The sequence below is a fragment of the Leptonotus elevatus genome, chromosome 14 (genome assembly GCF_054856555.1).
Source record: "Leptonotus elevatus isolate MCC_2025b chromosome 14, RoL_Lele_1.0, whole genome shotgun sequence".
Lineage (NCBI taxonomy): Eukaryota > Metazoa > Chordata > Actinopteri > Syngnathiformes > Syngnathidae > Leptonotus > Leptonotus elevatus.
In genome coordinates, this window is record NC_141252.1 from 8998238 (window position 1) to 9022870 (window position 24633).

The 24633-nt window shown below is 39.3% G+C and overlaps 1 protein-coding gene across 2 annotated transcripts in view; it reads right to left on the reverse strand.

The window, feature by feature from the left end:
* Nucleotides 1–24633, reverse strand: part of ltk (leukocyte receptor tyrosine kinase) — a 51985-nt gene that overhangs the window by 3552 nt on the left and 23800 nt on the right. Inside the window, exons 8-28 of one of the 2 annotated variants that reach the window (XM_086094268.1) lie at nucleotides 24367–24467; nucleotides 24134–24294; nucleotides 21077–21171; nucleotides 20619–20690; nucleotides 20219–20390; nucleotides 17853–18003; nucleotides 17618–17740; nucleotides 16075–16231; nucleotides 14244–14429; nucleotides 14070–14168; nucleotides 12633–12791; nucleotides 12430–12540; nucleotides 9414–9600; nucleotides 7888–7978; nucleotides 7631–7695; nucleotides 4444–4573; nucleotides 4275–4372; nucleotides 3844–3936; nucleotides 3233–3334; nucleotides 246–380; nucleotides 63–153 (exon numbers count right to left, since the gene is read on the reverse strand). In XM_086094268.1, the coding sequence (XP_085950394.1) occupies nucleotides 63–153; nucleotides 246–380; nucleotides 3233–3334; nucleotides 3844–3936; nucleotides 4275–4372; nucleotides 4444–4573; nucleotides 7631–7695; nucleotides 7888–7978; nucleotides 9414–9600; nucleotides 12430–12540; nucleotides 12633–12791; nucleotides 14070–14168; nucleotides 14244–14429; nucleotides 16075–16231; nucleotides 17618–17740; nucleotides 17853–18003; nucleotides 20219–20390; nucleotides 20619–20690; nucleotides 21077–21171; nucleotides 24134–24294; nucleotides 24367–24467 (2579 nt within the window). Of the gene's footprint in view, nucleotides 1–62; nucleotides 154–245; nucleotides 381–3232; nucleotides 3335–3843; nucleotides 3937–4274; nucleotides 4373–4443; nucleotides 4574–7630; nucleotides 7696–7887; nucleotides 7979–9413; nucleotides 9601–12429; nucleotides 12541–12632; nucleotides 12792–14069; nucleotides 14169–14243; nucleotides 14430–16074; nucleotides 16232–17617; nucleotides 17741–17852; nucleotides 18004–20218; nucleotides 20394–20618; nucleotides 20691–21076; nucleotides 21172–24133; nucleotides 24295–24366; nucleotides 24468–24633 lie in introns of both variants that reach the window. The other variant, XM_086094267.1, reaches the window with a different exon arrangement.

The following is a 24633-nucleotide window of genomic DNA, read 5'->3' on the forward strand; positions in this document are numbered from 1 at the left end:
CCAGTCCGAGTGTTTTCGCGTGTGAAATAATACCAAAATAATAACCACACCATAAAGTGTACCTGAGTGCAGTAGTTGATCCTCTCGAGTATCGTGGAGAAGTTGGGCCGATGTTCAGGACAATGCTGCCAGCACTGGGTCATGATTCGATAACTAAACAGTAAACATACACAACTATCTGTCGTTTAGCTTGAATGGGATTTAAAAGTCTCATCGTTTTTTGCTGTGTTGTTGTGAGCACTCACACTGGGCCCGGGCAGCCCTCTGGGGGGTCCATCCGACCTCCACTGGTCACAAACTCCAGTACCTCCTGGTTGGTCTTACAAGGGTAAGGCATGTAGCCCAAAGAGAGGATCTCCCATAGCAGTACTCCAAACGACCTGTAGGGGGAGCCGCACATCTACTTCACATCACTTCCTACAATGCTTTTTTACTGGAGTTTCTTTAGACTTCGTCTTTTATTTCATGGGGACTGTTTTGGAAAATCGACTTTGAAATGGCTTGTTTCCTTACAGCTGGGTCTCTGGAGTGCCTGCTCACCCGCCAAGTGTGAAATTAAACAATCGAGTAAATATTTTGTCATCTGCCTATTTGTGTGTCTGTGAGTAAACCATTTTGCACTCTGACCTAAAAGGAACCAGCCCGAACATAGTTTCTCTACCTACTACACCTCTCCGTCAATAAAGTTGTAATCTAAAAAAAAATTAAAAAAAAAGATAATTTAAAGGGGAAGTCAACTCAAAAATTTCCTTAAGAAATTCTATGTATGGAGGACCTAAACCGCCAAAATTAAAAATAAATAAATGACTAAATAAATAAATGAATATAAAATTAGATATAAAAAAAAATGGAAATAAAAACAACACACACACACACACACACACATATATATATATTTATATATATATACACACACACACACACACACACACAGCAAAATCCACCTGGAGGCGGCCATTTTGACTCAAAAAGGACATCACAGTGCCTAAGTGCTCAGGTAACGACCAATCATGGCTGACCTGTTGTCTGGGTTTGGTCACGTGACGTTCGCAAGCGCTTCGCACATAGGCACTGTGATGTCATTCATTCATTCTTTCCCATTTGATGAATTCATTTATTTCAGGCAGCAGACAACATAAAACAACCAAAACATAATTTTCCCAATCACATTTAAACCTGGCCAACCCCATTCTCATTAGAAAAACTACCGGTATACTTAACCCATAATATGTATCCTTTAAGAATGTTTTCCCTGCTATAAAATGACTCGCTTAATGAAGTCTATGCAGCTGTTGATTATTCAAGCTCAACATGGACTGAATGTTAAAAAACGAATAATATTGTTGTGGCAATCATCTGAAGGCTGAGTCACACATTGTCAAAGAATCCCCCGTGCAGCTCTGCCTCTTTCCTCCTTTGTTCATTTAAGCATGAAATGAGCACTAATACCACACACCAACCACAACATCTAAAAGCGGTCTCATGAAATCCAAGACAAGAGCAGAGCTGTTGGAAGGCCAATTGCTACAATAACAATAACACTCAGATGGAGTTATTAATGTAACAATAAGTTATTGTTGTTGTTGGGGTTTTTTTAGAACCGTTTCTGCATTCTGCTGTTCTTTGCCACCGGACGCTATAATAACAAACCTATTGTTAAATTCATACACTTTTGTGTTCATCAAAATTGAGCATTATTAGATTTGTAAAAGCAGAATGTGTAATTTAGCTTTTGTATTGGACTATCAGTGGGAAAATGTGAGCACAGTGTGTTTTTTTGTTTCAGTGAAGAATGACAGTCATGTGTCGCTTTTTCTTTTGTCCTGGGTCGCCACGAAGTTGTTAGAAGCATAAGTATATAGTCCAAAGGTTATTTTTCCTTCTCCATTTTTTTGAGTATTTATGTAGCCCCCGCTTTATGTCTGGCTTGTGTTTTGCATTCACACCCTGATAGTCGTGTCCATATGGTTGCTGTTCTTGACCGCAATGCTAGTTTCCCCTCAAGCAACACTTGCCCCCCTTCCAAAAGTGGCTCTTGTAATTATGTTGTCATTTACTGGAAGATAACAGACATTTGCTTTCATGACGACAACATCTGGTTTAGATTCATTAGTACGTTTCCTCACAGGATTGCACCCCGGTTTCTTTTTCATGGGCATAATAAATCAGTTTGTTGTATGTTTTTAATTGAAAGGAAAACCTTCTAAGTAGACGTTAATGCGAACATACCGCATCCAAGAACATGACACCTGCCTCAGTGGGATGCATTTATAAATGGCGATGGCTTAACATTAATGAGGTCAAATGCAAGGGAGTTGTAATAAATGACTTGGGCTTTTCCAGCATACCGTAAAATACAGTGAATAATTATTCATGTATAATACCCCCCCCAAAAAAAACCCCTTAAAAAGCCATTTTTTTCCTCTGTACTTGTGTAACCTTTATAATCAGTGAATAATATGAAAGGATAAAGATTTCAAACGTACCAATAAAGAGTAAATGCTTGATGATGAAAAACTATGCTCTTTTTCGCATACCTATGACTAAGGTCTTTCAAAGTATTTTTTTAAATCTTTCTACCCCCCCCAAACACTTTTTTTTTTAGATATATTTTTCTGCAAAAACAGAAAAAGAGTGTTAATCATGGGATTTAACAGTAGTTGAGTGATAGAGAAATGCTAAGCACCATATTAACTCATTTACTGCCATTGACGGCTATAGACGTAAAAAACAACATTTTATCTATTTCTATATTAGTTTTAAAAAAAATCCACTTTTGTTAATTTCTTTTTAAAATCTTTTCTTTTTTTTAAAAAAAGAAGAAGAAAAGATTATAAAAAATTAGGGGAGTCAGCCAATAATTTTTTTTAATTGTAATTAATCGCATGACTTCACTAGTTATTTTTATTATTTGAAAAAAAGAAAAGATTATTAAAAATTAGGGGCGTCAGGCGATTAAAATTTGTAATCGTAATTTATCACATGACTTCATTAGTTAACTCACGATTAATCACAACTTTTATATCTGTTCTAAATGTACAATAAAACAAAATTTCTAGGTTTTCATACTCTTGTTAACAAAAGTGGGAAATAAACTAAGAGAAATAGTTCAAATTAATTTTTTTTTATGTCTAAAGCCGTCAATGGCAGTGAATGATTTAAAAACATCTCTCATTATGATAGGGTGGATCCCATTGTATATTATGGTGTGTGTGTGTGTGTGTGTGTTCACCATGTATCAGTCTTGCAGGTGAAGATTCCCTCCATGAAAGCCTCCGGCGGCATCCACTTGACTGGCAGCATGGCACGACCACCTTTCCTGTAGTAGCTGGCTCTGGACACCAAAAATATGAAATAATAAATAGCTACATAAAACGAAAGGGGAAAAAATCCAATTGAATTGTCTTTTTTATTTTTTTAACTGTATGCTAATGATTCTAATCCTTGACAAGAGAAGGCAAAGTCAATACACTGCATGGCAGAACGACTATGGACTTTTGCTAAATACTCATCTACAGTAATAGCTCAATATGTTTACTCCGTGACATTCATTTTCCTTATTTTGTGACCAAATTTACGAGACTTGTAAATTTAGTACTGGAAAAGTTTCCACAAACCATGGAAGCTTTTGTACCCTGTTGTTCAACATAAAATCAAATCTCATGACGGTCGTACTCAATACTTCACAATTCATGTCTTCTGACCTTTTCTGGCAAACTATTACTTGCACTTATAAATGTATTAAATGATCTTAATCGACTTCTGTTTAAATGACCATGTTTGGAGATTTCAACTTGATTGATAATGAGATGTGGTATAGCATTAGCACATTAGCATCCAAACCTGTAAATGTCTCTGGCCATCCCAAAGTCTCCGATCTTGGCCACCCTTTCCGGTCCAGGGCACGTAAGAAGGCAATTTCGAGCAGCGATATCTCTATATGAACATATGAATGAAAACACACACTGTGAGTTGTTATAGAAAATTGCAAACAAACAGCACTTGGGTCTATTTTCGTGCCTAGTGCAAATCTGGCTCGACGATTGGAAATAAATCTGCGCAGGGGCAGGCTAGATTTAGTTTGGGTATTTTTTGTAGATCTGTGCAAGCCCCACTCAGATCGTACATTTCTGTGTGCACTCTGCACTACACTTGTGCTGGGCATGAAAATAGGACCTTAGGGTGTTTTTGATGCTGTCAAGTTTCTCAACGGGTCACATAACGGCTTAATAATTGTTGCATGGTTTCAAAGGGGTTGTCCACTTTATCAGCACCTGTGTATGAAGTGATTCTCCTCCAAGTAGCGGCAACCACGTGCAATGTCCCTGGCCATCTGCAACAGCTCGTGCATGCTGAGAGAAGGCGCTTGTCCCTGAAAGAAGCACAGTTCACGTTAATAATGGTGCAACGCGCATAAAGTGAGGTGCGGGTGAGATGACGTACGCGCTGAGGCCTGTTCTGCCTCAGGAAGCTCTTCATGTCACCTCCGGTCATCAATTCCAGCAGGATGAAACGTGGCAGGATGTTGAGACTGACGCCGATGCAGCGTACGATGTTTTCGTGGTTGAACTTACTGCAGGTACACAGAGTCATAACAATTTATTTTTTTTTTTTTTTTTTAAAGAAAACTCAATTTCATCTTGGTGCAGCAGTGATAAAGCAAAATGTTGTATTAGTCCATCCATCCATTTATTTTATTTTCTACTTATCCTCATTAGGGTCGCAGGTGAGCTACACTCTAGACTGATCACTAGCCAATTGCAGTATTAATAATAATGTGGTAAAATAAATAAATAAATAATTTCAAAATTATTATTAATAATAATCATAATAATAAATTCAAAATTAAAAACAAAATTAAATAAATAGATAAATAAATACATTGAAAATTCGGGTGATATCTTTTAACATTTACATTTATTTACAGTTTTAAATGAAAAAAATATATAATTAAACTTCATTTCTACCTGAACAAAAATGTACGCTTTCTGTACGGTGGTAAGATCATGCACATGTGCATTTTGTTTGTTGTATCTTTTACTGCAGTAAGTGTTTTGTTCCTAGCGCCCCAAATAAAACATAATTTTGAGCAAAAATGTGCGCTGGAGATATATTTGCACCAGCTGATTGGTCCACCAATATTCAAAAACCAGCAAAGGGGGAAGACAAAGGTATAAACGACATACCTTGTTGTCCTTATGCCGCCCTTGTCACCCCAAAACAATTTTGAATCTGTTATTTTAAGAACCATCTTTTATTGCTTTAAAACCACGTTGAGAAAAGCTTGTATTCAGAATAGGAACACGGTGTACACAGTCTTTCCTCTGTGTCTCGCCTTTCAAAGAAAGACAAGAAAGTAAGGAATGAAACATAAAAAATAGAGTTCATCCTCAGTTTGAGAAAAACCACTAAAGCCGCTACTAGATGAAAAAAAGAATAAGAAACAAAACAGAACCGGCTTGAATTTCCGACCCGGTACGGAATCATTTATAAGCTAGTCAGGTTTTCTGCTGGATGGCTGTTATCTGCAGAGCTGATCATTTCAGTGTTTTGAGACGAGGAGGAACACATTTGGACTGGTTGAGTGGTGAGAGGATGGTTTCTCTCACAGGCGTTCATTTTGACACTCGGGTCATGATTAGGACAATGAACCGTGTTCATACAAAGACATATTATTTGTCTGTCTGTAGATTGGAAAATTAGAATGTACACCATTTATTTCCAGTGTACATCTGCTTTAGACTGATGTTTCATATCTCTCTCTCTCTAAAATAAATATAAAATGAAAAATTGCCTCAAATGAATGACAATTTTCTATTTTTCTCATTTCTACTTCCTGATCAAACGCCCACGAGATGTACCTAGAATACCTAGAAGGCCAGATATCGGCCCGAAACCAATAACTGGTATCAGTACTTGCAAATCTCAATTTGTTACCAATAATTGACATACTGTCCTTACTTGGTCAAAAGGTCATTTGCTTTTTCCAACCTTCACGGATGATTATGTAAAGAAAAAAGGACAAAAGTAGAGAGAGATATAAAGTCAATTGCGGTTGAGATCTTTTACAAGCAGTAAAAAAAAAGAAGGCTTTTTTGTTGTTGTTCTTATCACTTGTTTATTTAGATGTATTTATTTTTGTTAATTCTCAGTACAAGCGCTATATAAGTTAATAAATCATGCATGCAAAGATTTTTTTTGTGCCAAGTGATCAAAACAGGCATTGTATATCATTAACAGACAACATATTTTTTTTTACTTTTTACTTGAACTGAATCACATTACATAGTATGTACTTACTTTTATACTTAAGTATAGAAGTAGAATCAATGCTTGGACTTGAGTGCATTTTAGACCAGCATCTTGCAGAAAAGATGTCTTGACTGTTAAATATTGAATGTTCAACCTGGCAGTTTCTGTGTGGCCTTGTATTTTCCCCACATTGTGTTATGATGTTGTCAGTTGCTTATGCAGTTACTATGTCCCCTATGATGGCAATGTATGTTGATGATGTATTAGCCGCCCATAAATTGTCTAATTGTATGTGGTTACTATGTGCCTTATGATAATCATATATGATGATGATGTATTAGCCACTCCCAGTTTGTCTAGTCTTATGTTGTTACTATGTCCCCTATGTTCATAATGTATGATGATGATGTATTAACGCAGTTTTAGTCTTATACAGTTACTATGTCCCTTATGATGGCAATGTATGATGATGATGATGCATTAGCCACTCTTAGATTGTCACATTTTATGCGGTTACTAAGTGCCGCATGATGATAATGTATGATGATGAAGTATTAGCCACTCCCAGTTTAAAGTTAAAGTATTAAAGTACCAATGATTGTCACAAATGCATGCACTTTTTATATACAACATTCACGTGCACTGCCCCCCCCCCCCGCTTATGAAAAATAAGCGGTAAATAAATAAATCATTCTATCACTCACTTTACATCACAGAGGGATCTCCAAATGTAAACAAATAAATAAATAAATAAAAAACATTGGCTGATTAATGAAAATGAGCTCTATCTGCCAAAAAGCCTTCTGCGTGTGTACCTGGAATAAATGTACAATACATGCATTCATTTGATCAAAACTCCCATAAGGCGATTTGAGCACTGACAGGAGGAGTATTAAGACCCAATCTTTATGTCGTTTGGCGGATGGGAGCAAAGATGAGCGCAGAGGCGGACGTAGAAGCCATTATAGCGCAGAAGATAATCAGTCAAGGTCACATTAGCAAAGCTCCCACTATGCAAAGAAAGGCTATTAGGGGGAGTGCCTGTGAACATGAAACAACCCTCAAGGGTTCATGCTGATGTTGGACTGTAGCTGGAAGGTGACGGACGCGAATGGAGAATAAAAACCCAACATGGAGCTCTGCAATAATTGATGAGGCCAAGTAAGGACAGATGCTGTTATGTAAAGCAGAAGCATGCGATTAGAAACGTGTGACAGAAGTTTGGAGAGGAGATGATGATCTTAAATGGAAAAAAATTGCTGGAACAGCCTTAGTTTTTTCTTGATCAGTGTACTGCCACGCATTTGCAAAATCACATATTAGCTGATTTTTTTTGACAACCTATCCATGTGTGATTACGCTGACGCGGGATGTGTACCTCATGATCAGCGCCTCCATAAGGAAATCCATTTCATCTTGTTCCGAGCAGATTTCCGGAAGAGTCTGCGGAAGAGAAAGAAGCATCTTCAGGTGAGCGTCATTAAATGAAGCGCATCCCTTCAATGTGTCTCCTCTGCACGTGTGACCTTTGCATGAGCAGGAACACTCCGCTGAGTGGATTATGTGTAATGAACATCACTCCCGCTGATGAGCTGCCATCGAGCGTTTAGGTGCACATTGTGAATGGTAGCTGACCTTTATGGCCACCTGCATGGGGCCGTTATCAGCGTTCATCCCCAGGACCTGACCCTCATACACCTCACCGAAGGCGCCGTGGCCAAGAGCTCTGCAAGTACAAAGCGCACACAAATAACAACAAGCAGGGCATTTAGAGATTGCAGAAGTGGTTCTAAGAAGTGGTTTTTAAAATCGAACTCATTACATTTCGTTGAAGACAGGGTTTCCCCCAGAGTTCTATATCTATCTTCGTAAACGGGTGCTGTAGGTGTCAAAAACGGGCGCATTGCCACGGGATTTAGGACCCAAATCTTGACATGCTGAGAGAAATCTCAGCTAAGAAACCTCAACATACTGACAAAAGTGTCATTCAGTAACTCTCGCTATGGCAACGCACAATTCTATATAATAGAATAAAGGCCTGTATGATAAAATAAGAATGACTAGACAAACTAAGAGTGGCTAATATATTATCATCATACAATATAATCATAAGTGACATAGTAACTGCATAAGACTAAACTAACTAAGAGTGGCTAATACATAATGAGCATACATTATTAACATAAGGGACATAGTAACAACATAAGACTAGACAAACTGGGAGTGGCTAATACATCATCATCATACCTTATCATCATAAAGCACATAGTAACCACATACAATTAGACAATCTAAGAGTGGCCAATACATCATCATCATACATTGCCCCCATAAGGGACATAGTAACTGCATAAGACTAAACTGAGTTAATGCATCATCATCATCCATTATTAACATAAGGGACATAGTAACCACATAAGACTAGACCAGATCAGTGGCCGAGTGGTAGAGTGTCCGCCCTGAGACTGGGAGGTTGTGGGTACAATCTTACAAAAGACTATAAAAATGGGACCGCCCTGCTTGACACTCAGGGGATGGGTCAAATGCGGAGAACGAATTTCGCCCCACTTAGGTGGGTGTGACAATCAGTGGTACTTCAGTACTTGACCTTTAAACTGGGAGTGGCTAATACTTCATCATCATACAACACTTAGTAACCACATAAAATTTGACAATTTATGAGTGGCTAATACATCATCTTTATACATTGCCATAATAGGGGACATAATAACTGCATAAGCAACTGACAACATCATAACACAATAACTCCATGACCTACTGACCCAACAACCCAACCTAAAACACAATCATAACATGCATCTTCATTCCGGGGCAAGTTCATCCCATTTGGGAATTTGGCAGACCGCATTGCACCTCTCTCTGTTTTCTGGTCGACCAAGGGAGTTTTCTATTAAACGCCCCTGGCACACATGACAATTTATTGGCAGAAAGCAAACTATACTTCAGAACAGTTAAAAGCAGGTCTAAGTTGTGGTGCACGTTGTGTAACGCAATTTTGGTGGATTTGATTCTGAGCTCTGTGGACGTGTGGTGGATGTCATTGTATTTGATTCATAAACATGATAACAGCGGAGGACAATCCTTCTGAATCATTAGAGGAACAAATTAATTGAAGGAATTATATTATATTATTATATTACCTGAGCAGTGTGATGTTTTTGCGCGGCACTTCCTTCAGCTCACTTAGCGCCGAGGCCTTCCCAGTGAAGCAGTAGTTGGGGTTGTAGTCGGTCATGATGGTGGACGTGCGGATCTTACTCAGCTTGTACTCGGGGCTCTGCAGGCGACTCCTCACTGCTTGCAAATCCTTTTTCCAGCGATGCCACACTGGGGACAATAGCAGAACAAAAGAACAATATTTCAAATGTATTTACAGCCAAGAAAAGTTCCCTTGTATGGAATTTGGAAAAGGAAGCGGTAACACAAGCAACCCTTGAAGACATTCCAATGCGAATACAGTGAACCCCCATTTATTGTGGGCGATACGTTCCAGACCCACCGCTATAGGTGAAAAGCCACGTACACCTCTTTTTTTTTTTTTTTGAATGACCTTTTTAAAACACACTTTAAACTTAATAAAACAGCCTTTTCACAAACATAATTAGCAATATAGCTGGGGGAACACTGTACTGCCACTTTCCACATTATACGTAAGGGATGCGCATATGCGGGCGCTCCTCCAATGCTACAAATCCTCGACTATACCACGGAGCTGGGACTCACCCGCCGCGGCCCCGATGCAGGTTGGTAGTCTGCCAGGGAGGGGGACGTTGCGTGCAGGTAAGAGGTGCCGTCGAGCCAGCGCCCGGTGCAGATGCGAGGGTCTCGAGGGAGGGGGGTGAGGATGACGAGGGAAGAGATGGAGGGTAGAGGAGGTCAAGGGAGGAGGAGGATGGTGAGGAGGAGGTTGGGGATGGAGTGGAGGACATTGGGGAGTGGGGGGGGGGGGGGGGGGGAGGGGAGGTCAGGGAACAGACTACCTCCCTGCATGGGGGAGAGCTAAGGTGAAGAGATACCGTTAACCTGTTGAGCTTTGCTTTCCTTTAATTTCCTCATTTAAAACAAAATTCAATTCAATTACGCAAGCAGACAATAAATATCGTCTTTCTTTGTGTATTTTTATTCAACGTCACACAATTACACACCGTGTCATAAGCAGTTATACATAAACTGTGTCTAGATCATGACTCCTTGTGAATATGTACAATCTCACGCTCCTATTTTAGTTAAATTTTCATATTATGTGACCCTTTTATACAGTATTAGCAGCAAAAGCAACACACGGTATATTCACTGGCCACAACAATGGAAACACCTGATACCATACAAAAGCTGTATCAAAAATAAAGCATTTATAAAGATATACATTAATAATAATTCTCCATTTTTTTGGGGTTGTCATTTGTAGTGTACAACTCTGCACTACATCATACTAAAAAGTGGTTTAGCCACATACTCGTCAAAGTGTAAAGCATCAGACATTTTGCATAGTCTATTAAAAAATGAAGAAGAAAAAAATATATTTTGTATTGAATCTGTCATTGCATTTTTTGGGGACATTTTATGTATCAAAACCCTAATAGCAAATAGAAGAAGGTGGCCGGTGAGTGTACAGTGGAACCTCCAAAGTCAAATACCCCAAAAGTGGTACAAATTGAACTACAATTTTCAAACAAATTGGTTTGGGAAAATATGCGTAGGAAGTCAATTCAGCAATCCATCATCGCGTGTGCACTTTTGAAAATCCTCAATTTAGTGAGCTGCATTAATGAAGCGAAAATGTGACGACCATAGACCAGGCAATGGCAAATGTTGTTATATGGGAAAGCCCCTGTCAACATAAAAATTATTTAGCATGCAGATGCTAACGTAAATACACTTTCACTAAAGCAATATTTTGAAAAGCCCTTCCTCCCCTTGGCATTATTTTTGTCAGATGTCTTCAAAAGTTGTGTAGTTTATATCTAAGAGTAAATTATTTCAGTTGTATTATACAATGGTTAACCTTTCCTAAAACTTATATTACAGTTAAGAATGACAAAATGCAATTTAAAAAAAATTACGCTAGCATTAGCAAAGTCTTTTTTTTGTGCTGCTGACAGACTACAATGAACGTGACTATAATCATATATATATAGCTTTAGAGGTTCCACTGTGTTTATAATCAAATGATGGTTGCTTTTCTAGTTGATTTGCAGTTTTCACCCAATCAACTGCGCACATTAGATTACAGAATATTTCAGGGTTTTTTTTAAAAACAAAAAAATGGCAAACAGATGAAATGTGGCGGTGTGTATATTTTCTCCTTTGGGATCAGCCAAAGTCTTGTTGGTTGACTATTTAATAGCAGGTTTGCCAGCGTATGGCTTTTCCATACATTCATCAAACCATGAAAACTAAATTTATTATTCCCAGCTGTAGCCCTCCCAACAAAGCCAAGTCATACGGATCCATAGAGATTGACTATAAAAATGATTTTCTGCCAGTTTCTCTGCAGGACGTTTGAAAGGTGCATAAAATACTAACAGTGAAATCCCTCACTCTCTTATGCAGCTGCATACAACCGTACATCGATGGTTGGTGCTGGATATATGCTACAAAAGTGGGGGAAATAATCTGGCGGTGAGCATATAAATTAACACATGGGCAGCGTAGTACAATAATAATCACAATAAAAATGCCTCAGCAGTGTTATCTGATCTATTGATTCTCTCACTCCTGATGATGTTAATTCCCTATACATTCCTATTTTAGCAATTTTATAGCATAATCAGTAAAGCTTCTTGGAGAATGTGGCTTTTTGCAAACGGTTCTGATCTACACTTACAAATGATCAATGCCCGTGGGTGCACGTAAGACAAAAATAAAAGCTTTTCCCTCCTCTTTTGTGAATCACGATCCGAACCACATCCCAAGCTTGGAAACCGTCAATACAAATCCCAAACTTCAGTTGTTCATAGAACATTTATGGCATTCATATTGCCACATGGTAACGCAATGCCCTCGTTCTAATGCCACTTTTTCCTTGCATGACTTGTGTCTGAGATCCCCTTGAACAACAATTAGCTCAAGACTGCTTCTGCTCCCACGGATGTGCTCACAGCCGATGAAAGGTGGCGGGCAACGCGTCGGCGCAAAACTGCACGAATCTCTTACTGAGGATGACGCCGGCGCAGATCAACGCCACGCCGCTGACGACGGTGGAGGTGACCACGGCCAGGATCAGCGTGGTCGACATTTGGCCCGGAGGTGGCGGGACCGGAGGAGCTGCGAGATGAAGAAGGCAGCAGGGTCACTCCTGTGCTTATTGGACGCAAATACTAAGGAATATTGTACCGTGCGCGGTTTCATTTCCTCACCGACTACATCGCAGGTGACGTTGTCCTTGGCCAAGACCTCGTCGTCGTGGCACAGGCAGAGGATGAGGTGTGTGTCTTCATCCCGCTTGCAGTTCTGAGACTGACAGTGGCTGCAGTTCAGCTGCACTTTGATTTCACACTCGCCGTGACTCTCCATGGCTTGAAGAAAAGCACAAAACAAAAGTCTGTTCAGTACTAAAAAAAAATTTTTTCACACATGCAGGCAGATTGGCCAAGTCATCCGTAGATTCGGTTTTAAAAAAAAGAAGAAAAAAAAAAAAGAAGTTCATATTAAATAATTATGAAAAATTGCTTATTTTAATAAGAAAATTAAATCATTCCTTTTTTTATTATTTCATCAAAATTGTTAAATATTTATGTAATATTACTCATTGCACTATTTTTATTTATTTACAATAAATATCTTAACACATTATTTAATAAATAATAAGAGATGTTCAATAGCATTTTTTTTTTCAGACAAATGCTAGATTGGATGTACTCACTAATACTGGATACCAATACCTGTTGCACTTTTGAAAATTTCCTTCCACACAATGACAAAAAATTGTGAACAGATGTGCCGATGTGTCAAAACGCCACAGTATAGCGCCAATTACTGTGGAGGAGGTCAGATTATTTATTTTTTTGCCTTTAGTATCGGTAGCTGGTATCGGAAGCTTCCACAAAACAAGGTATCAGCAGACGCCTATCCCTAAAAATAATTAAATAAAATGTTTAAAATGTTTATGTAAAATGATTTATTACATTACTGTTTATTCCAATTTATTATGTACAATAAATACAATTATTTAGTATCACTTATGTGTTTGTGTGACTTTGTGAAGTCTGCCTTTTGCCCGAAGTCAGCTGTACAGTATTAGCAAGATAGAAAATTGATAGATGGATCATTACTAAATGACATAGTATAAATGAATTGATTGATAGGGCATATTTGATTGAAGATTTAAGAACGCATTTAAATAATGAATACGTTTGATGCAGATGACATCATTCATTGTTTTGTTTTTCTTTGAATGGTACTCCTAATGCCTTTCATGTGCTGTGGACTCTTTAACTTAAAGATGAAGCATCGAAGCGAGGGCAAGTAGCTGCATGAGGTTGTGAATTAGTCGTGTGCCACCCACTACATAATCAGAGTCAGATGGCAAGTTCTCAAAAACAAAGCTCGGGCCCACAAAACAACAAAAACAAAATGAGCAAACATGAGGGTGTGAGACATTTGAACACAAACAGATGACAGAAAGGATCGATGATGTGGAATGCTCAAACGGAAAATCAGGGTTGAATAGTTTTGCATAAAGAGCCCGTGTCCGTGTAATTTGAAGTCATCCAGGTCATCGAACCACCTTCACAATCGTACCCAGGGGTATAGCGCACATTTAGCTTGGCTCCACTATAACATATTAAACTCACCTGCCAGAGGCTGCAAGTAAATCTCCCCATTCGGATTAATGAAGGAGATCCCATCATGACCATCTGCTTTGATGTCATCCGTCTGCGCAGCGTCACCTCCTGTCACAGAATTAACAATTCGATATTAAATATAAACTGAAACTTTATCAGTAAGTAATAACTCAATAGGTTCACCTCTGTAGCCGCCTCCCCCTCCTCCAGCCGTGCAGGCGCCACCTCCGGCTCCGAACCCGCCATAGGTGGCCCAACCCAGTTTGGACTGGGACAAAAGACAGGCTGCACCCCCGTCAGCACCCTCTGACAGGGACTTGCCGGCCACCAGGTAGGAGGTAGGAGAGTCTTTCCAGCCTCCGCCTCCACCTGGGAGGACACCAACATCACACATACTAAACAAATCATTATTAGTTATGTTAGTTACGAAGAGGTTACAAAAGTACCAACAAGCTTTTTGCTGAATATTTGGCACTAGTACTGCTGGGCAGACCTCCTGGTGTTCCATTTAGAGGATTTGGAAAGTTAACCTGGCGCCAGAGGCAGAGTGCTCTAACTCTAACATATTCAGCCAGTAAACTGATTCTGTTTCCTGCTCCTCCATTCAATTACATTCCCAGAAAAGACCAAGTTTCTTTCTTGTGCAATTAAGAGAATCACATGGCGCCAGTGGATAATTGGATGGTTCATAAGAGTGCATAGGGTCAAATGTAACTAATGCAGGAATGTGTGCGCTATACCATCCACAACAATATGCAAGACAGGCATACATAAGTCTTTCTTTTTGCCAGAACTTCCATACTGTGAGAAAACAGGTCATCAGAATTTTACAGCAAGAGGATAAACGATTCAAATAATGGATGGATGGATGGATGGATGGATGGATGGATGGATGGATGGATGGATGGATGGAAATCATTGAAAAAAAAGAGGCTTATTGCCATGCCACACACACTGTGCGGTTAAAAGCCATAACTTTGATTTGCTGCTGGCTAGCTAAATGCTAACACATAATAGGAAACACATGATATGAGCTAACAAATAGCATCTGTGTGGTGGTGTTATTGTCCTTTAATCATTATACTCTGCAAAGATGACTAACATTACTGCGGCAGGGCATAGGTGGCAAATCCAGGTCCAGAAAGTAAAAACCCCGCCACAGTTTGGCTTTAGCACCAGGTGCTAGCTAGCTAGCTACCCAGGAGCTCGTTTACCTGCTAGAGAGCTAGCTAGCACAGATTTTTTTTTCCCTCCCACCTTTCTCTCTCTTTTGTCCCTCTCTCTCCTTTGACAGGAAATATACAGATTGTTGGTGAACCTCTGTGCTGCTGAATGCCATTGTTTTTGTATTTGTCACCCATTATGTGTCGGAATGCATGAGAAAATCGAGAATTGCTGTAGAATACATTGCGGATGTCATAACATTTGACAGCAATAAAAATATGTTCTAACCGTGAAATTATGAAGTGCAGTGACCCAAGTTTTTTTTTTTTTGGGCCAAGAGGATTAGCTCCTTTGCAGCAGTGAGCTTACTACAACTTTATAGACTTACAACAATTTAATAGAAAAATTATATACTATTTGTAACCCCCCCCCCCCCCACCCCCCACCTTCACAGCTACTACAGATACGTACTGGTAGCTAATAAATGACAGCAACTAGGTTGCCTTACAAAGCCAGAAACATCCGTTGGCACTAATCCACAGCATCCAGACATCTTTGGTATAATAACTCATTTACACTTAACAGCGTATAAATGTCTGCTGTCCTTATCATGCGAAATGTCCAAAAAAGAAACACACTCTTGGGGCCAGCTGTGCATAAAAAGCAGCCCGAGTGAAAACCTGATTTGATTTCCATTGATTGTACGGCTAAGGAGGAAGGAATACATGATGTTTAGAGTAATTCAAGCTGACGTTTCAGAACCTGGTCAGAACGAATGCAGCTAAATTAGAAGATTATTTATTTATTTATTTTTATTTTTTTATTTTTTGGGGTATCGCATCCGTCATACCTGCAGCACCAGTTTGGCCATTGGTGCTGGGTGCTGCTGTGCTGTTCTCAAACTGCTCCAGCGGTATCTGATCCAGACTGGACTCTGGGTCTTCCATGTAGGCATTTCCTCCTCCGCCGGCCGCAATCAGCAGAGGAACCAGCTCATCGCCTTCCATCTGATAAGACAGCATCAGCCAAATCATTTGGCATGTTCGGCTATTTACACGCGATGTGCTGCTTCGACCACAATTTTAGATAACCCGAAACTATCCAATTTAGATTTTTTTTTAAAGATACTAATGCTCAGGTTTGAATGACACTGCCAAAGTGGTATACATTCAACAACATGAGGATAAACTACTCTGTATCATATTGTGGTTCTAATAATTCACCCATCCTGTGCTTATGCACCATGAGGTAACCGACATTTTGGAGACCTCTTCCTGGATAATGCAGTGATACGTCAAACTATTTAACTTCAACCTACAACAATAAAACATATTTGGGGCGCCACCTGGTGACCCGTCAGTCCTCACACTCCCCATTCGACAGGTTGAATTTTGTCACATGCAATGGCAATAAAATCTTTATTTTCCATTCCATATTGTTAAATTAGCTTTGTACAGGAGGCCATTTTACCTAATGTGCCTTATGTATCTATTTGGTAAAACTGGAGTTACTGTTAGGGGCTAGTTTGTACCAACTTTCCAGGGGGTGCTACTGATTATGTTTGAGGGGTTCCAATTTCAACCACTAAAATATTGATATATATTGAGTTTTCAAGCATATTAAGGCCCTTAAAGAGGCTATTTTTTTTATAACAACAAAAACAGTGACTCCAAAATGAATAATAATAACTAGAGAATGCAATTCTGTGAAAATTGTCTGTGAATGCTGAAGAGCTGCCGGCAAACTGAAATGTTTCGGAATTAATAGAATTGAAGAAGCTTGACGTTGGAATCAGTCAAGAAATGTGGAAGATGGACAAATGATGAAAGTATCTCGTTAATTGGGAATGTTATTGTGAAAAATTGTGAATATTGGGAAACTGAAACTGGTTTAATTTGTGCTCTGAATGAGCTGAAGAGTTTGAAGTTGAAATGGTTTGAATCAGTGGACAAACAAGGACGAGGGAGGTAAAGATTATTTGGGTAAAAATAATATTTGAACGGCTATCAAAATGTTGTTAAAGACAACTATTATAGTATAGTTGGAATGGTTTGATTTGGTAAGATAAACGTTTAAATATCTGTATTAATTTGTGGAATGTTGTGGAAGATGATCTTTTTTTTTTCTTGAATGTACACTCCCCAGTGGGTTTCTTTTCATGTGAACAATGTGGAATTGTGGGAAAACCGATGCAGTAGTTTGCGGAATTTTGTGAATAATTGGAAGTTTGACTGCTTTTAATTTGTTGAGGAATTATGGAAGTAATCACATTGCAAAACAAACCAAAAACTTGAACCTTCCCACAACTATTGCATCATCATTTCCTCATTTCAGTAAGTCCTTGGAAATGTTGCTGTAAATCAGCAGCAAATGTAAACCACACTTTATGTCACCTTAAAGATGAAGGTAGCTCCTCCTCCTCCGCCTCCCCCTCCAGACCACTCTGTGCCAGCCTCCCCCCTGGTGTCGATCACAGATGACTCCCCAAGGCAGATCTTCTGCGTTTGGGAATTTCTCTGCACCAAAAGAAGACATTCGTATCATTCATTCCAATCTAGGTCGCCATCTTGTCTTTTTTTTTTTTTTTCCCCATTCAAACATATTCATTCAGCAGTTCGCCACACTCACCCCCGGGCACGCGTCCTCTCCCTGATGGCCGACTAAGATGTAAAGTAATTCCCCTTTCTCCAGAGGGAACACAGCCGATATGAAGATGCCGTGGTTGCGCTTGTTGTGGTTTTTGGCTCCTTTCCCTCCTGCGGCGCCGTAAGCCGAGATCCTGAATGAGGGAATGATGCGGACACTTAATGCCTCTTGTGAGAAGTGGCAAAGTGATGACCTCAGATACGAGTTGAATTTGTTCTGTGACCACACTAATTAATAAAAACACTTGTACCTCGAATCATCCTTTGTTGTTGAAATGAATAGAAATACCATTTACCCATTCCAGTCTCCCAAAAACAAAAACAAAAATGTACTATAAAGTTGCACTTTCTTAAAACATACAGTATTGATATCATTAAATAGAATGTAAATAAATTAAACATTTTTTGACCGTTTTTTTGTTGCTTCAATTCAGTGTATATTGTGCTGCTGCTTCTGGTGTGTGCGACTTGGACACTCAATAATATTAGTTGTTCTTTCCAGAGGATAAAGAATACATGCCTTTTAGTATTGTTGCGTGTGGAATATTTTGCTAGCCACATGTCCAGACAGGCGTCCATAGACAGCGGTTCGGCACCGGCCGTAAACAATCAATCAAATTCGTCTGTTTGCGTGACGTCGTCTTCGTGAGCAACGTCACTCTTTGGCGCAAGTAGTTTCAAAAGCGGCGAGCTTACTGATTATTTTTTTTTTTTTACTATAATTTGCCTACTGATTTATAATGCTGTTCGAATATCAAAAAAGGACTCATGACACTATGAATCTTCAAGTTTTCCCCGCAACAACGGCATAAGTTATTCATTACTGTCATTACATCCCTTCGGCTAGTAGCCATGTTGGATCTCCGCAAAAAAAAAAGAAAAGAAAAAAACTTCAAAGAGTTGCTTTTTTCTCCATGATCTGTTAGCATTAAGCAAATAGACTGCAAAACATTTATTAAAATTTATACCTCTCATGCAATGCCAATACAGCTCTTTTACTGGCTCTCATTAGACTGTACAAGCGTACCCAATGTTGTGATGGATGGTGTACGGTATTGGTCATAAAAAAAATAAAAATAATAATAATAAAAAAATTAATGTATCATCATGATCATGAGCTGTTGAACACACTTCCAGTCACTTACCGACAAAAACTAATAAACATAACTCGTTTGCACTCCTTTTTTCCCCCTCCTCACTTGTGTGCGCGGTGTGAATGTGTAAACAGACACAATTCAGTCTGCCCAATCAGAAAATGATGTTAAAACAGCACAGAATGTACTCCGCCGCTTCTCATAGTACTATTCATCGTGGTGAGCTGACATCTGAGACTTGTCAGATTGCACGTTCATAGCAAGGTCTTATATTCTTGCACGTGTACGTCTGCGTTGCAAGACAAAGCCCGTTATTGGAGCCCCACCTCTATTGAGCCAAGGCACCCATTTCACATTCGAAATCTCATGGCACACCACCAAACAAAAATATTACAAAAAGGATAAATGATGCTGCTTATCTCATCTCAATTTACTGACAAATTGACTCTTAATTACTGACTGCTTAATTGAATAGAACTGGTGTCCTCGCAGGAGTAATCAGCCTTTTAATCAGGAGTTTAGGCCTATAGATGTCGGCTTTTTATTTCATTCAAATTCCTCTCTATTATGTTCACGTTCTCATTCTCATTGAGATCTAATGGCTAGCAGGTGTCTATGTTTTCGTCATGCCGGAACTAAAACTACTTCCTGTTTTCGTGTCTAAGAATCATGGGAAATGTAGCCCTACTAGCCTAATGCTACGGTCGCCAGACACACCCAACGCGAGCTGAGCTTTTCTGGCGGGATATTTCCAATGTTACGTTGGATAATGGTGAGTGCATCAACCGGTTACAGCTGTTGAACTGTCAACCAACATTTAACATTAGCCTTGGCTAATGCTAAATGCTAGGTTCTTCTCCCGTGCAGTTGTGCAGCAAACGAAAGCAACTAAAGCGAGACATGCGGCGCTACACGTAACCTAGCATAATCGCGCTAAAGCTATCAAATAAACATATGTTACAATTGGAATTAAATATTTAACATACAATGCTACACAAAAAAAATAACCCAGCTTTATGTATGAACATATTTGAAAATAGACCCATTCATTGATATTGTGCCTAATAATACGCACCCCAATGGTCTGAAAAATATGGTTACTGTTCCGCTTGTCACACTATATGTTGCCGGCGTGGAAAAATAAACAAATAGATAGTGTGTTTACATACTTTTGAACAAATTAAGTGAAATTGCAAATTTCTCGCGGCGCCCGTGATGATCACTGCATTTGAGCATAAAGCGCCATGTGACTTACAGGTATCTGTTGGTGGCAGGGACCCTCCACATTTGCACCCCCTTCAAAGGTCCTTCCTTCCCCACAGTCACGCTGACATTTTTGTTCCTGTAGGTGCTGTCACACTGAGCCTGGGTCGGCCCGTAGGGACCGCTGGCGCCGCACGAGTTGAAAAACCACGTCATCAGAGACACTTCTAGATGACAGTGGGGAGGCACAGACAAGAATGTTCTGCTCTGTGGTTTTTAAATATTCCAGGAGGCACCTGAAATGTGAGAGCTAAATGCAAATGCGGAATGGATTAAGAGTTCCTTTGGAGGCTTCACGCATCAACAGACGCGGCAAGCTAAACAATCCATTACACGTTAATAAGATTTGTCATTCGTAATGGATTAGAAATGATGCGGCATCAGAAAATCACCTGAAAATGAAGGTTCTGCGAGGGGGCTAAAGAAATCTCTAAGGTCGGCCATCGGCAGGATAGAGTTGAGATCTGAGATGAGACAAGAAGGAAAGGTTTCGTTAAAAGGTGAAGAATGACGGATTCAATCTTCTTTTTTTTTTCTCAAAAGAAAATGGGAACATCAAATTGAATGACTGCCCTTGCAGCCAAAGGAGTCCAAATATTAGAAACAGCTCTTGGTGTGATACAGCTCTTTGTAGCTCTACACCACTGACTGAGGAGCTGGTGGTTACACATGTTCACCCTCAAAATTACAATCCGATGAGGCAGGGGTTCTCAAACTGGGCCAAAAAAAATTACGTTATGTCATTTAAAAATACTGCATACTCTTGAGAGCCTCAAGGTGCTTTGGTCGAGTATTTAAAAGGGTTCATGATTTAAAAAAGTGAGGCTTTGAATGAGTTACGTTTTTCCACCTGTGTCAAAGCAGGTTGCACCGAGAGCAATGTCATCCAGGGCGACATCAGCATGGGAGCCTTGGAGCCAAGCAGCTGTCACCTTAACACGGAACCTGCGCACAAACACATTCCATATGCGCAGGCTTAGGGATAGATAATTGTTGCTCTCGCTGTACTGAACTTAGCTGAAGTTAAATGTATAGAGGACATTATATATATAAAAAAACACACATCTGAAACTGCATAAATAAAAGTCAAACAAAGTGAAACAATTGTAAAAAAATAAAACAATAGTTATAAACAACAAAACAGGAACAAAGCAAATCATTTAAAGATTGAAAACAAATGAGAGAATCGTAAAATGAACTCTAAAGTTTATAGCTAGCCGGTGGAGGGTGGCCAGAATAGGACATATGTGCTATACGTGTTCTTTTTAAGAAGCGAACAGCAGCAATTTGAACCAACTGGAGACGTATGGGGAGGACAGACAGGTGGACGCCAAAGCAAAGTGCATAAAAGTAAATCAGCCAAGATGTGATGGAGGCAAGAATTACCGTTTAAACCCGCTGTTGTCAAAAAATGGCTTCAATGTTGCCGTCTGCCAAATTTAATGGAGAAAAAAAGCCGGATTTAACTACTGCAGCAATTTGTCAACCAAAAATATTTGTTTCACTTAGTCATAGCGCATATTAGCCAAGTCGGAGGATGGTGGTGGTGGTTCAAGGGCCACTTTGAACACTCGCTTCTGTTTTCTTCTCATTAAAAATTGAAAGGCTCAAAGCCATCCAGGCGTTACATCTTCAAGGGACACTACAAATTGCTTTCAGGAGAACACATCTTTATTCATTAGTGGCATATAAATCAGACAAGACGGAAAGTAGAGGCAACAAATACAAAGAGAAAAGCAGAGGCCCTAAAATTGAACCCTGTGGAACTCCATAAAGCAGCAGTGCAGAGAGGGACTCGGAACTACCTCTGTCTGCCAGGTCAGGTCGAAAAAACAACCTCGAATGATATCACTAATTCCCACATTGGTGTTGTAACCGAGACATTAAGATATTATGACCCCGAGTATCAAATTATTGTGCAATCAAGTCCAGCAGGACAAAACACGAATTGTCCACAGTCATTTACCAGAAACATTTTATTAAAAAAAAACTCTTAATAAAGCTGACTCTGTCCTATGCAGTGTTTTAAAATCATCTTGGAAGGTTTCCAGGACATCATGCGCATCCAGAAATTACTTTAACGAGCATGCACAACGTTTTGCAGGATATTTTGAATAAAAGTTGGATACATCTAAAGTTGGCTAGCGCAATTTGATCAAGGCCAACCACATCATGTTTAAAACTTTGGGGGTCAAGACCAGAAGATGTTCACGATAATTTCTTTAGAAGGCTTGATTTGACCATCCATAACGTCTTAAAATATCAAAGACACGAATCAGCCAAACAAGAAACGGGGTTGTCAGAGGGGTCAACTCTTGGGGTCGAAACGAGATCCCGAACTGGAGCAACCTTATGAACCAGCAGTGAAAAGGATAACATTTAACTAAGTACTACACATTAACCACATGAAAAAACAACTACAAGTATAGGCATATGATCAGAAATCATATTATCAAAGATTTGTAGATCAAAAACAGGCAGACCATAAGACAGTAAAAGAATTGTGTGTGGGACCAAACACACAATCCATCAAATTAAGAGCTAATAAGGCTTCAAAAGTCTTCGCCAACAGTTTATCAGGACGTCATGTGAATAATTAAATCTTCAACAAAAAGAACACGATCATACATAGGCATAATTTCATACAGATTTATATCAAAGTCCTGATCATAAGAAATGAAGGACAATCAAAAGTGCGGCCATGAACTCTTTTTATATAGTTTTGTTTTATGTTGTTGTCTTACTATGACATTCCAGTGTCTTATTGCATTGCTCTTATCTGTTTTATCTTGACTTAGTATTGCTTTGTGACGTGTATTTTAATGTACTTTGTATAGGGGACTACATATGCAAAAATAACTTGATCGTGACTTTTTCCTTCTACTCTCTAATGTGGCTACAACTTAACAGTGTATTAGACCGTGTGGAACCACACTGCCCCTCAGTGGCCAAACCGGGTACAACATGAACAGCACTCCAAATAAAGGCACACAAAGACAAGGCAAGACAGTATAAAATTATTTCAATAAAATCGATTTTGGGACATTTAAAATCGATTTTGAATCGTACTAAATGAGAATTGCGATTTTTTTGGCACACCCCTAATATATGGGCCATCAATTATTTGTGAATTTTCGCAAATCGAAGTCAGGTTCACCAGTGCATAGCGGGTGTCCATTGTAAATAATTTTGGCCAAAAGAAAATACAGTATACCGTATTAAAAAACAATTGTATGGATATTTTTGGTCAACCTTATAATGTATAATGAGGATTTAAAACGGTGGAAGATTGACAGTGGGAATAGTTTAGATGTTCATGATTTCCTTAAGAGAATTTTTTCTTTTTCAATCTGTAAAAAATAGAAGATAACAGAAGCGGGTCTATAAATGTGAATGGTGTCAAATCTTTAAAGATGGGTTAGAGCAACACAAGACAACACCAGGTGTCATCCGGTCCGCTGTAATAAGATGGAATTGAGGCTACATTTTTGCTCAACAAAAGTGGAGCCTAAAAAGAAATTGCCTGGTCTGCTACAGACTTAAGTTAGAAAAAGAGCAGAAATATTTCTTTGACGCACCTCATTTGAATAAACTGCCATTTGTATCCATATCACTTAATGAGAGCTGACCTTAAAAGGACCCTGTGAAACAAACATGGGAGATGACGACTCCTGCAAATCTTTTTGCCAGCTCTGACCAACCAATCCGAGGATGGAAATATGCTGAATTAATTGCTAAATGGCCCCTTAGAGGCTAATTTTTTTCCAATCCCATTGCTAATAATAATCTGAAGGCCCTGGGCAGATTAGACTGACATGGAGGCTAAATTCAACATCCACACATGCATACTGGAAGCAATGCACCCAAAAGAAAAGACTGTATGAGTATATGAATATATTCCAAGTACCCATGACGAAGGTCTGGCAGCTGCAGGACAACATCCTCCCAGTCATCCTTCCACTGACCATGTCCCTCCCAGATGAGTGGCGCTGTGGAGGTCCCATTCTCCTCTATAGCCACCAATAAGGAGCCATTGAAGGAGCCAAACAGGTAAAAAGAAAAACTCATCTGCACAAAAAAAAAAAAGTCTTTTCAAACAAGGAGTTGGCATTTAAGGCAGTACAAGTCTGAATAGCAAACCTGGCAAGTTCGATTGGAGACAGGAGGAGGGAAAAATTGGCTCCGAACAGATGCCTCTTGCAGGGTATGTTTCTCCCTGATCTCCAGAAACAAGAAGTGACCTGGAGATAGATAACAAACATGACAACTTAAATGTGTAATATACTGTTAGAAATAGAGGTCACATTTTTTTCACTAATTTCGTCTCAATATTTCCACAACCTTACTAACTCATTGTTGAAGGGGAAGTCAACCCATCTTTTTTGAGGGGGGGGACAATAATATGGT